Source organism: Macaca mulatta, chromosome 9, assembly GCF_049350105.2.
Source record: "Macaca mulatta isolate MMU2019108-1 chromosome 9, T2T-MMU8v2.0, whole genome shotgun sequence".
Lineage (NCBI taxonomy): Eukaryota > Metazoa > Chordata > Mammalia > Primates > Cercopithecidae > Macaca > Macaca mulatta.
In genome coordinates this window covers 32,860,887-32,874,797 of record NC_133414.1, presented here as the reverse complement: position 1 = coordinate 32,874,797, position 13,911 = coordinate 32,860,887, and the positions used below count along the sequence as shown (strand labels likewise).

At 36.3% G+C, this 13,911-nt stretch overlaps 1 protein-coding gene across 10 annotated transcripts in view; it reads right to left on the bottom strand.

The window, feature by feature from the left end:
* ZEB1 (zinc finger E-box binding homeobox 1) overlaps positions 1-13,911 on the bottom strand; it is a 184,407-nt gene that overhangs the window by 14,193 nt on the left and 156,303 nt on the right. For all 10 annotated transcript variants that reach the window (XM_015146760.3, XM_077946171.1, XM_028826141.2 and 7 more), the window contains 3 exons: positions 12,642-12,803; positions 4,164-4,366; positions 303-408 (listed from right to left, as the gene is read on the bottom strand). In XM_015146760.3, coding sequence (XP_015002246.3) covers positions 303-408; positions 4,164-4,193 — 136 coding nt within the window. In that variant the 5' untranslated portion in view covers positions 4,194-4,366; positions 12,642-12,803. The remainder of the gene's footprint in view (positions 1-302; positions 409-4,163; positions 4,367-12,641; positions 12,804-13,911) is intronic.

Below are 13,911 nucleotides of genomic sequence, written 5' to 3'. Positions count from 1 at the left end.
AGGCAATGACATTTACATTCATCAGAAAGTTAACGTGTTTTCAGGTTGTACTTACTAAAACATGCTATATTATCTTCTCATTAGGAAATGTGGAGTATGTCATACTATATTAATTTGATATACTTTAATCAAAGGTTAAGACTCTAATAAAACAGAAAATAAACATACAATTTCTCCCTATTAGTGTATGCCAAAAGAAATGCAAGGAGTTTCTGATCATGTACGTAGATCACATGTTACGATATTTATTTATTACCACATATGCTGATATTCAGGGTGTAGAAAGAAAAAAAAATATTTACCACTGTGAATTCTTAAGTGCTCTTTTAGGTGGTGTTTGTATTTGAAAGCTTTTCCACACTCAGTGCACTTGAATTTACGATTACACCCAGACTGCGTCACATGTCTCTGTAAGAAAAGAATTGGTATTTTATTTGTAAAGCAAAAGATTTTTAGACTAAAGAACATCCAATCTGCTAAGAGTAACATTTTTGTGAGCCTGATGGTTGTTTTGTTCCTTAAAGACCTCAAATTGCAGCAGTCACAAAAATCTACCTCTTGAAATTACTAGCAGTTGTAGCAGTCACAAAAATGTAACTCTTGAAATTATTACCAAAAAGGATAGTGACAGTGGGGACAGAATTTGATACAGAAAAATATCAACTTTCTAAAGTATCTAAAGTATCTAAAGAGTTCATCCTTTATTAAGCAATATTCAAAATTAGCAAAAATAAAGTAATATATACTTTGCTAGGAACTAGAGGTTAATTTGTTTGCATTCCAATTTATAGATATAGAAATCACATCCACAAATACTGAATAACCTGTTTAAAACTCACTCAATAGAACAAGGTCCTGAAGAGAAGACAGGCTTTTCCCTGTACTTTATCCTGTCTTTTCCATTTGATATTTCCAAAAATGTACTTTGATGATTAAAAAGATACTTCTAGTTTTTTTCAGCCAAATGGGGATTATTATAATAGCTTTCTGTCTGGTTTATCAAATTCCCATTTTCACATATTTCAAATGTATTCTTCACACCTAGATTAATCTTACAAAAGCACTGCTTGAATTGAATTCTATCAACTCCTGCTCATAAACCGCTGAAGGATCTCCACTAATCCCTCAATAAAGATTCTGAGTCTATAGATTCCAAGATTTTAGTCCCTGAGTTTCCAAGATGATTTTTCACCAGTTTTTTATGACAAGTCCATGTCTCAGTCATTTGCGAGCCATGGTTTCCTGCACACATATTGCTCCTCTTTATCTTTTGGCTTTGGCTTACGTAATTCCTTACTCCTTCACTGTGTTTTCCCATAATTTTGACTACTAAGATTCTACCCATCCTTTAACGGCTTAACTCAACTACTGCTTCATGCTCTCCCAACTGGAATCTCCCTTCCTTTGCCTTTTATACAGGAAGGAAAGAGAATTAGTACTTACTTTGAATCAGGTCCCACTTCATTAAAACCCATGACTTAAAATACCAAATATATGGTGACAACTCCCAAATTTTTATCTCTAAACCTCTCCCCTTAACTCCAGACTTTTACAACCTACTGCTTCTTTGATATTGCCAGTTGGAAGGTGATAGAGATATGAAACTTTACATGATTAACACCAAACTCTTAATTTCCCTCCTACAAGCCAGCCCCTTCTCTAGTATTTCCCATCTCTGTGAATAGCACTCTCATTTATTTGGTTATAGCTTAGGCCTTAAACTTTGGAGTTATTCTTGATTACCCTCTTACTCATATACCCTCACCCAATCCATCAGCAAGCATATGAACATATTCTGAAGCCAACAATCTTATTTATCTGTCTGCCACCAAACTCTCTGGCCTAGATTACAGCAAAAGCCTCTAAATGTTCTCCCTGCTTCCGTTCTTGTCTCTCTTATCTATCATCCAACAGTCAGTGTTCCCCTAAAAATAAAAATTAAAAATTCCAGGATCCTTGGCAGGCTCCCCCACTGCACTTGAGAATACAATCCAAAGTCTTTATCTTGGCCTACAAATCGGCCTATAATATGTAGCCCCCAGCGCCTCTCTGGCCTTACCTTTCTCCCTTTCACACTGGCCTCTGCTGTTCTCAGGGTGTGCCCGGCAGGTTCTGGCCTCAAGGCTTTCTTACGTTTCACTGTTTCCTCTGACTGGAATGCCCTTCTCCAATATTCCATGACTGGCTTCTTAACTGTATTCAGATGTCCCATTCTCAGAAAAGTCTCCCTTCTCTGTGAAACCTAGCAGCTTTCATCATTTTCTATCCTCTTATCCTGCTGTATTTTTCTTCATAGTACATATTATTTTATTTCTGTTTTATATAATCTACTAATGTATGGTCCCTACTATCAGGGACTTTTTTTTTCACTACTGTGCCTTTAACACCCAGAAGAGGGCCTCACATATAAAAGAAATGCAAATGTTTGTTGAATAAATAAGTTAGTAAGGCTTGAAAATGCTTGTTAGTCACAGTATGATTCTCAAGGGCCAACAAAATACACATTCTACCTTTTAGTTTGCTACCTTGCAAACTAAATTGTTTCCAACACCTGTTATATTTCCTCACATTACTGGTCCCCATATTTATCACAGCTCCTTCCTGACCTTAGTCTGACCCACAGTTTATATGTAAATCCTACCACGTTTGCACCCACTGGAAAAATCATCATAGAATTGGTTTTCATGCTCATTAAATATTTTGGAGTTTGTTTTTATAATGGCATCTTCTGCTTTCACCACCAGTTCAATCTGTCCTCTCCTTTTACGATGGCCCTTGGAGTAGAGGGAATACAGTGGCAGCAGCTCAGGATGGGTCTGCTTCCTGAATGTCACGTGAGTAGGCTCTTTCCCAAGCCTTGTCTACACCGTGGCCACATCAGAGCGCTAAGGTATAAAACATACTCTTCTGCTGGTCTGTGTCTGATAAGACTCATTAATAGGGGCACTTAGAAGGAGACGGTGTTTGCCTTCAGTCATCCCTTCTCTGTATTAATTTCATCCTTCTCTTGGAGCTTTTACCTGTTTCAAGTGCTCCTTCATGGGCTTATGGACCATTAACCTATAAAATCTTGGTTCTATTCTCCCTGATTGCCACCCTCTTCTTCTTATCTTGTTATCATGAGTACTGTTGCCAAAGTACTAAGGAAATAGGTTGACTCTGCTCAGTCATTCTTTTTCTGTTACAATTTTTTGTTGTTGTTTGTTTGGCCTAGCCATCACCTTAGCAAATGGTCTAACTTGTTCTCTATGGGATATGTGACACATATTAGGTACATCCATAGGACAGAGTTCAGGTGTGTAGATATACATCATTCTTTGATGTAAGAAACTGGAAATATGCCCTAACCCTAACATATACGCTCACAAACCCTGTGTGGTTGAAAATTTATTTAATTTTTAAAGTTACAATTAAGGCAATATTAATTTCATTGTTGATGGTTGATAGTTATGAGGACCTTGTAAAAGAACAACTGATAAAAGCTTTCTTGACTTTAATCCTAAATACAGAACCAGCAATTTAAATGTAACTTACAGTTAAAAAACAGTCTTGGTTTATGCTCTAAAAACTGTGGCACAGTGACATAGAAATAGAATAAACCATATAAAAATTGAGTTTTCAGAATAAAAAAATCTAAGCTTCAGATTTTTAGAGGAGGCAACTCCCTTTACTATGGCAGAAAAAACAAAACAAAACAAAACAAAAACCCACAGTAGTTTATACTGAGAATAAATAGTAACTGGTTCAAAGAAAATTAAACTTTTAAATTTGACTTTCTTGTTAATTTGGTTAGTAAAATGTGGTTTATATAGTCAGCATTTATTTTTCCTACACTGAACATTTTAATAGAATGCAATTTAAAATCTTCTAAACTTGAAGAATTATCTGTTATGGCATAAGCAAAATAATTAAGTCAAGATGGAAAGGGTCTTATCTGAAAAAAATGCTGAGTTACCTCTAAAATAACGTTCATATGTGGTTTTTAATCTCAGGAATGACCGGATAACTCAAATAAATAATCACTTTCACTTTTATAAGGCTGCAGATATAGCACTGTTTAGTACATTCTTTTAACGTTTAAATATATTAAAATCCTTGCCTTCCATTGAGGGCTGAGTTGTCAAAATCTGGAAAGTTAGTGAACTCTCAGTCATTGCACTTACTTGATCTCTTCCTGATTTATGTGATGTCATGTGACGTTCAAGTTGGGTTCTGTATGCAAAGGTGTAACTGCACAGGGAGCAACTAAAGTTATCTTCGTTCTTTTCATGACGATATTTAATGTGTTCTTTCAGAGAGGTAAAGCGTTTATAGCCTCTATCACAATATGGACAGGTGAGTAACTGTGAAAATGCATCTGGTGTTCCTGTAAAAGAAAGATCATATATTTTAAACTTAAAACATTCAGAATATATTACCAAAGTTTCCACTGACTCCCTATGCTATGTTCCAGATATTGTGCTACCCATTTCATATTTGATCCTCAAAACAATACAATGATACTCACCTCTATTTTATAAGAGAGAGAACACTGGTGCCCAGGAAGGCTAAATAACTTAAAAGAAAAGTCACAGAGCCAGAAAATGATGAAGTCAGGGTTCAGATACGGGCTGTCTGACCTTCAAGTCCCATATTTTTCCCTGAACCATAATTCTTCCCTTTTGTCATGTGATTAGCCAGAAAAGAAAACAAAAGTAAAATTAGAATGTAGGTTGCCTTTGTAAGTGTATACAGATTAAAGGGGAATTGTGCTCTACAACAGGGTCTACTGGTAACAATGGTATGTATCATTATTTATTTAAGGTTTATTCCTCTGATTTTGAAAATGAAACTACCAAGTCATTATCATCAAAGAGGAAACAGTACACAGACTGTTTCCAAGAGCCCCTTGCAGGTAGGTGTGGCCACAGGACTGAGTTCAGACCAAAAAGGAAGTGTGTAAGGTGGGGAAGGAAAGACTGATGGGGGCCAGATCTAGGCCTGCTACATAAACACATCCCATGCATGACCCTGCTTATAATTTCCCCTATTGAAATACATTGGCAAATCTGCTATATAACTGTGTATGTATGAATATATATAGCTTTTAGAAAACAAAAGCATTCTGAATAGAGTTTACTGAATGAACTTTATTTTTACACTTGGAGCTGTCTAAGCCTGACAATCCTAAAATGTAGTGTTTTGCCAATTAATACTATTAAACTAAGAGTAGTTTTCCATATTTGATATTTCTTCAATGAAATAAGTTACTAAGTGATATCTTTTTGTAAATATCATCTCTATTTTCATTTTGAATTCACTATAGAAAAACAAACCACCAAAGATAATTTCATAAAATCTCCAAGTGCTTTCTAAACATATACTCCTTTATTAAGTCCATATAAATCAAATGTCTTGCTCAAGGACCAGCTAGCAAATAATAGACTGAGCACCTGAATGTTAAACAGTTGGTCAAACATGTTGAGAGAGGGGCTTCAAGATGGCTCAATAGAGGCATCTAGTACTCACCTTCTCTACAAGGAAAAACCAAAATAATGAGTAGATAATCACACTTCACATAGATCATCTAAGAGAGAACACTGGAATTCAACAGAAAAGTGATAGGAAACACCTCAAGTAAGGAAGAAGGAAGTGAAGCAACCTGCAAAGGCTCTCCAATGCAGGGAAAGAGTAAGTGAGAGACCCCCAGGGGTCCACATTCCCACCATGGACTCCTGCAGTCCTAGCCATGGGAGACCCCTTGACCATTGTGGGCTCTGAGACTAACACAGGGAGGTACCTGGAGGCCACATGACAATGCTGCTCCGGAGAGGGAGCTTATGCTGAATCTGTATATCCCCTGAGTTCTAAGTAGCTACAGCACAGCACTATTTTGAGAGCCCAACCCCCAGCAGACTACATCCTGTTCTGGGACCCAACAGCTCCTTCATCTTCACATGCCTGGAGCCCCTCTGACATACCTCCCTTCACAGCCACCACTGACGCTGGTTGCGGCTGCTAAGGCTGAAGTGCGAACCATTGAAAGTGACCATATTTCCCCCCAGCAGAGGAGCTGCAGACATTTTTACATGCCCTGAGGACAGACTTCCCAACAGACTGCTGCCACTGTGAGCTTCCACCACTGGGGACAAAGTGCTAGCCACTGGCAGTGACCCCAATTTCCTCAGCAGTTGAGCTGCCATGCATTTATAAGGGACCTGAGGACAGGCTACCCCATCACAGCTGCTGTCTGGGGCTAAAGCACACATTTCCCAGCTCCCTCCCTATGGCTGCTGCCACTGAGAGCAACCTTGCCCTCCCCAGTAGGAAGGCTACAGTGCAAACACTGATGTCCTTACCTGAGCACTCTGCTGGTGGCCTGGGATCATCCTGCCCCTGCCATGATAGCCAGTGCCTACACACACCACCAAGGGGCCTGACGACAGGTCCATCTGGCCCAGCTTACCTCCTCCCCAGTTTCCGAGGCTATTCAGGGACCTGGGGGATCACCCAGCCCAATCCAACACTGTTGCCACCTGAACACTCCTCCTGGAGGCCTGAGGTTGGGTCCACCCAACTTGCTACTATCACCACAGCTGGCATCCTCCTGCATGCACCACCAGTAGGCTTGGGGACTGACTCACCCAGCCCATTGCACTAACTGCCAACACCAGCGTGAATCACTAGGGAACCAGGGGGTTGTCCTGCCACTGCTACTGCCATTGACCAAGTGACATGCACTGCCCAGGAGCCTGAGAACCTGCCTACCTGCCCTGCTTAGCACTGCCACTAGCAGCACCCAAGCAAGCCACCTGGAGGTCCAAGGATCAGCCCACCTGGACTTGCTAACACAAGGTGTCAGTGAGCCACCCTGTGGTCTAAGGACAGGTACCATAGGCCCGTTACTACCACGACTAGGACCCAAGGAATGTTCCACCTGGCATCCCTGTCCCAGCCAAACTTCACCTCAGCCTCCACTAACAATTGCACCATAAGCCAACAAGGAAATCACAGACCCTACTCACACTACTTAAAATCAGATATATCACACAGAAATACACTACCACATATACCCAGAATCAAAGCCAAAGTGCCCTACTCAACCAACGAAAGCAAATCCAAAAAACTAGAATAACTGACTATTATACCAGATGTGTAGATATCAAGGTAAGAACATAAGAAACATGAAAAAGGAAAGAAAATGACAGCTCTAAAAATACAGTAATTATCCAGCAACAGATTCTAATCAAAATAAATTTATGAAATCCTGGTAAAAGATTCAAAATAATGATCTTATAAAAGCTAAGTGAGATACAAGAAAACACAGAAAAGCAACACAAAGTAACCAGAAAAACAAATCAGGATATGAATGAGAAATTTACCAAAGAGGTAAGTTTCATAAAAAAGAACTAAACAAATTCTGGAATAGAAGAATTCATTAAATGAAAGACAAAAGATATCTGAAAGCTTCAGCAATAGACTAGGTCAGGCAGAAGAAGAATTTTAGAACTTGAAGACAGGTCTTTTAAAATAACCTAGTAAGAGAAAAAGAGAATTAAAAAAATGAACAAAGCCTGCATGACAGTAAGAAACTATAAAGCAACCAAATACTCCAATTTTTGATGTGTTATAAGGCAAAGAGGAAACAAAAGGGATAGAAAACCTATTTAATGAAATAATAGCCAAAAACTTCCCAAGTCTAGCAAAGGATTTAGACATCCAGATACAGAAAGCTCAGTGAATCCCCAAACAGATACAATTCAAAAAGATTTTCTCCATGGCACATTATATTCACTGTCAAAAGTAAAAGACAAAGAGAGATTCTAAAAACAAGAGAAAAGTGTCCGATCACTTGTAAGGGAACCTCCATATGACTAACAGCAGTTTAGCAGCAGAAACTTTATAGGCTAGAAGAGAAAGAAATGATATATTTGTTCAAAGTATTGAAAGAAAAAAACCCTGCCAGCCAAGAATCTCATACTCAAAAAAATTATCCTTCATAAATGAAAGAGAAATAAAGTCTTTCCTAAACAAGTAAAAGCTGAGAGAATTCATGACCACTAGACTGGCCCTACAAGAAATGTTTAAGGGAGTCTTATCCCTGGAAGTGACAGGAAAATATCTACCATAATGAAAACACATGAAAATATAAAACCCACTGGTAGAGCAAGTACAAATAAGAAAGAGAAAGAACTCAAATGTTACCACTACAGAAAACTACCAAACCACAATAATAATCAGTAAGAAAGGAACAAATGATATACAAAACAACCAGAAATAAAAATAAAATGACAGAAATAGGCTCTAACATATCAATAATAATAACCTAAATGGATTAAATTTTCCACTTAAAAGATACAGATTGGCTGAATGGATAAAAACTATAACCCAGCTATATGCTGCCTACAAGAAATTCATCTCACCTGTAAAGCTACATATAGAGTGAAAGTAAAGGGACAGAAAAAGATGTCCATGCAAATGGAAACCATAGTGAGCAATAGTAGCCATAATGAGATAAACTCCTAAATCCAGTAAACAAAACAGTATAAGGGGACAAAGAAGGTCATTAAATAATGACAAGAGTCAATTCAGTAAGAAGATATAACAATTCTTAACATATATGCACCCAACACTGAAGCACCTGCTTATATAAAGAAAATATTATTAGATCTAAAGGGAGAGAGACTCTAATACAATAATAGTTAGGGACTTCAACACCCCTATCAGCATTAGACAGATCATGTAGAAAGACACTTAACAAAGAAACACTGAATTTAAACTGCATTTTATACCAAATGGACCTGAGACATTTACAGAACATTTCAACCAACTAAAGGATACACATTCTTCTCATCAACATACAGAACATACTCTAGACTGTATGTTGGGACACATGACAAGTCTCAAACAAATTTTTAAAAACCAAAATCATATCAAGTAGCTTTAGACCACAAAGTAAAACAACTACAGATTTTAATAATAAGAGGAACTTTGGAAACTCTACACACACATGAAAATTAAACAACATGCTTCTGAATAACCACTGGGTCAAGGAAGAAATAAGGAGGAAATTTTAAAATTTCTTTAAATGAAATTAAAATTAAAATTTATTTAAATGAAAATGAAAATCAAAACAGAACATACCAAAACCTATGAAATATAGCAAAAGCACTACTAAGAGGAAGTATATAGCAATAAATACCTACATCAAAAAATAGAAACATTTCAAATAAATAATCTAACAATGTGCCTCAAGAACCTAGAAAAGCAAGAACAAAGCAAACCTTAAGTTAGTAGAAGGAAAGAAATAATAACAATCAGAACAAAATAAATGAAATGGAGACTAAAAAACAACACAAAGAACAAAACAAAAAGTTGGTTTTTTGAAAAGGTAACAAAACTGATAAACCACTAGCTAGACTAGAAAAGAACACAGAAGATGCAAATAAAAAATGAAAAAGAAGACTTACAAATGAAACCACAGAAATACAAAAGAGACAATTATGAACAACTATACATGAAAGAACTGAAAAACCTAGAGGATATGGATATTCTGGACACAGACAGCTACCAAGATTAAATTCAAAAGAAACAGAAAACCTGAACAGACCAATAATGAGTAATGAGATTGAATCCATAATGAATATCTCCCAACAAAGTAAAGTCCAGGACTGGAGGGGTTCGCTGCTGAATTCTACCAAACTATCAAAGAAGAACTAACACTAGTTCTCCTCAAACTATTCCAAAAAATTGAAGAGGAGGGAATTCCCCCTAATTCATTCTGTAAGTCCAGCACTATCTTGATACCAAAACCAGAAAAAGATGAAACAAAAAAGGAAAACTATCCAGGTTAATATCCCTGATAACAATAGACACAAAATCCTCAACAAAATATTCACGAACTAAATCTAACAGCACCTCAAAAAGATAATGCAATATGATCAAGTGGGATTTATCCCATGGATGCAAAGATGGTTCACCTGCATATACTAAAGGCCATATATGACAGAACCACAGCTAACTTCATACTGCATGGAACAAGCTGACAGACTTCCCTCTAAGAAGTGTAATCAGAAAAGGATTTCCATTCCTTCACCACTCCTACTCAATACAGTATTGGAAGTCTTAGCCAAAGCAATTGGGCAAGAGAAAGAAATAAAAGGCATCCAATTTGGAAAAGATGTCTAACAGTCTCTCTTTGCAGACTATATGATCTAATATCTAGAAAAACCTAAAGACATGACCAAAAAACTCTGCAATCTGCTAAATAAATTGAAAGTTGCAGGATATAAAAATCAACATAAAAAATCAGCAGTGTTTCCGTACACCAACAATGAACTAGACGAGAAATAAATCAAGAAGACCATCTCATTTATAGTAGCTACAAAAAAGTAAAATACCTAGAGATAAATTTACCCAAGGAGGTGAAAGACCTCTTCAACGAAAACTACAAAATATTGATGAAAGAAACTGAAGAAGACACAAGTAAATGGAAAGATCAGAATTAATTAAAATTCTGATCTCATGGATCAGAATTAATTAAAATGATCATATTGCCCTGAGCAATCTACAGATTCAATCCAATCCCTATCAAAATATCTATGTCATTTGTCACAGAAGTAGAAAAAACAAACCTAAAATTTTTATGTAACCACAAAAGAACAATATAGCCAAAGCAATCCTGAGCAAAAAGAACAAAGCTGGAGACATTGCACTACCTGACTTCAAAATATAATACAAGGTACAGTAACCAAAACAGCATGGCATTAGTATAAAACAGATACACAGACCAGTGGAAGAGAATAGAGAACCCAGAATTAAATCCACATTATTAACAGCCATTTGATTCCGACAAAGGCACCAAAAACTTACACTGGGAAAAGGACATACTCTCCAATAAATGGTGCTGGGAAAACTGAGTATTAACATGTGAAGAATGAAACTGGACTCCCATCTCCACCACATACAAAAATCAACTCAAGACCAATGAAAGACTTAAACATAAGACACAACACCATAAAACTACTAGAAGAAAACACACAGAAAACACTCAGGACATTGGGGTAGGCAAAGATTTTATTGCTAAGATCTCCAAAGCACAGGCAACAAAAACATTTGACAAATGGGACTATATTAAACTAAAAAGCTTTTGCACAGCAAAGGAAACAACAGAGTGAATATCTGCAAACTACTCATCTGACAAGGGACTAATATGAAGAATATATAAACTACTCAACAGATTAAGAAAACTCAAATAATCCTATTGAAAAGCAGGCAAAGGACATGAATAAACATTTCTCAAAGGAAGACATACAAATGGCCACAGATATATGAAAAAATGCTCACCATCACTAATCATTAGAGAAATGCAAATCAAAACCACAATAATATATCATTTCATCCCAGTTAGAATTGCTATTAAAGACAAAAACTAATGAATGCCAGTGAAGATGTGGAGAAAAGGGAACTTTTATATATTATTGGTGGGAATGAAAATTAGGACAGTCACTGTGAAAACAGTATGGAGATTTCACAAAAAAACTAAAAATAGAACTATTATATGATCCAGCAATTCCGCTACTGGGTATTTATCCAAGGGAAGTCAGTATATCAAAGAGATGCCTGGATCTCCATGCTTATTACAGTACTATTCACAATGGCAAAGATATGGAATTAACCTCAGTGTCCATCAATGGATGAAGAAAATGTGGCATATATGCACAATTTAATACTATTTGGTTATAAAAAGGAAATATGTAAACAAATGTTGTGGATATGACAGAATACTTCAAAATGCTTTATTAGCATTTAATTAGATTACACTAAATATCTGAAAGTAATGAATAACAAAATCAACAACTAATTCTATAATTCAAACTGTTTACTAATTCAGAATGGTAGTTCCTCAATTTTTAGATTGTACTGTGTGGACTTGACGAACTTTAACAGGTTTAACCTTTATTAGAACTACATAATGGATCATTTCTTTAGATTTCATTGTTTCCTTTCAGTGAGGCTTTTTGAAAGCCTTTAGTCACATAAAAATTTTACATAAATACATATATATTTTTAAATTTTGTATTTCCCTTTCATTTCTTTGATAACCTACTTTCTTCTGGTGAACAATAACATAGTCTTTTCCTCCAAAACTGTAACACAGCCTATTTCTTCTCAGGAGAGTCTGAACACATTTTTATTGCATTTTCCACACTCTGTACACTGACTATTCATATCAGAGTGGAAGAAGGCAGATTCAGAAAAACCACTGTCTCCAAATTAGTATGTTCTTGTACAAAGCAGGCAACCATATTTTTATTTGCTACAAGAAGAGTGGGAAAGAATCAAAGGGCAGTAAGGGTTATTCTAGTTCTCGCTTCTACTGCCTACTGCCATGTAAGTAAATGGAATTTGATGTCCAGACACTGTTCTAAGCATTTCATATGCACTGGCATTACTACCACAATACATGAGCAGCTAATAATTTATTACTGTGTGGTCACCATAGTGTTCCATTAATGAAACGGACTGCTCTCTATAGGCACCTGTAATAAAGTCTGGTCCTCAAGAATGTTCCCAATAGTAGAGCAAGTTCCCATAGTAGAATGGTAGAAACAACAATCCTTTAAACAGCGAAAGAAACACAGTTGTTAAGATCCATTTACCATTTTCATCATGACCACTGGCTTCTGGTGTACCCTGCCTCTGGTCCTCTTCAGGTGCCTCAGGAAAAATGACAGCAGTGTCTTGTTGTTGCAGAAACTCTTCAACATTAGGATCATGGTTTTGCTCATTTTCTGCATCTGACTCGCATTCATCATCTTTTACTAAAAAAAAAAAAGCGTACTTTTAAGAAAGCAATCTCACCACTAAGTTATTACAAAGGTTTTCTAAATAAGAAATTATTTATGTTGAGAGAACATGTGATTGTTCTTGAATCTGCAGAAAATATTTCTTGAAAATTAAAAATGAATTCCACTCATTTTGTAATCTACTAAGATATCTCTTTGCTTTGTAAGTTTAAAGTGTTATAAATGTGTGAAATTCTCACAGTATCCCTTTTAAATGTTAAAGTCATACTTCTATTGCATTTTACTAATAAAACACAGAGAAGGCAATATAGTTGACTGAATTATTTCTCAAAATGATAAAGCAGGAAAAAAACTTTAGTTCTCAAAGGTCACCTTCTTAGCAACCTATCATATCACAATATTTATTTAAAGTTGGACAATAGACAGCCCCTTATCTGTGGCTTCATTTTCCATGATTTCAGTTACCTGTGATCAGCTGCAATCTGAAATCAGGTGAACACAGTACAAGAATAATAATCTGAGAGAGAGCGAGAGAGACCACATTCATATACCTTTTATTACAGCATATTGTTATAACCATATTTTATTATTAGTTTGTTGCAATCTCTGTATAAAATTTATAAATTAAACTTTATCATAGGTATGTATGTATAGGAAACAGTATAGTATATGTAAGTATTTATTTCAGACACTTGATGGGGGGTCTTGGAATTTATCCCCCATAGATAATGGTAGGGGGGGGACTGTACTTTAAATCTGAATCATTCTCACATAAACCATTCTGACATTCAGTTCAGTTATATGATTTCTTAGAACATAGTTTTTAATAATTACCTATAGTTAGAAGGATTTCTAATAAGCATCAAAGGGTATCAAATCTATGAAAACTGTTTCTTAGCTAAACTAGTATTCATATAAAACAAGGCTATTCTTTCTTTATTTCTGCCACAGTAAATGTTTAACTGTGGGATTAAGGCAGAGGCAACTTTTCTTGAATTAGAAAGGCTTATGCTTTGAGAAGGTAGCCCAGAGTGCTGCCAAGTTTCTAAAGCAGTATTGCTGTGCTACGGTTTCCTCCATTTCCTCCACTGGCTCCAGAGGAGGGCCTCTACTCCATGCTGGT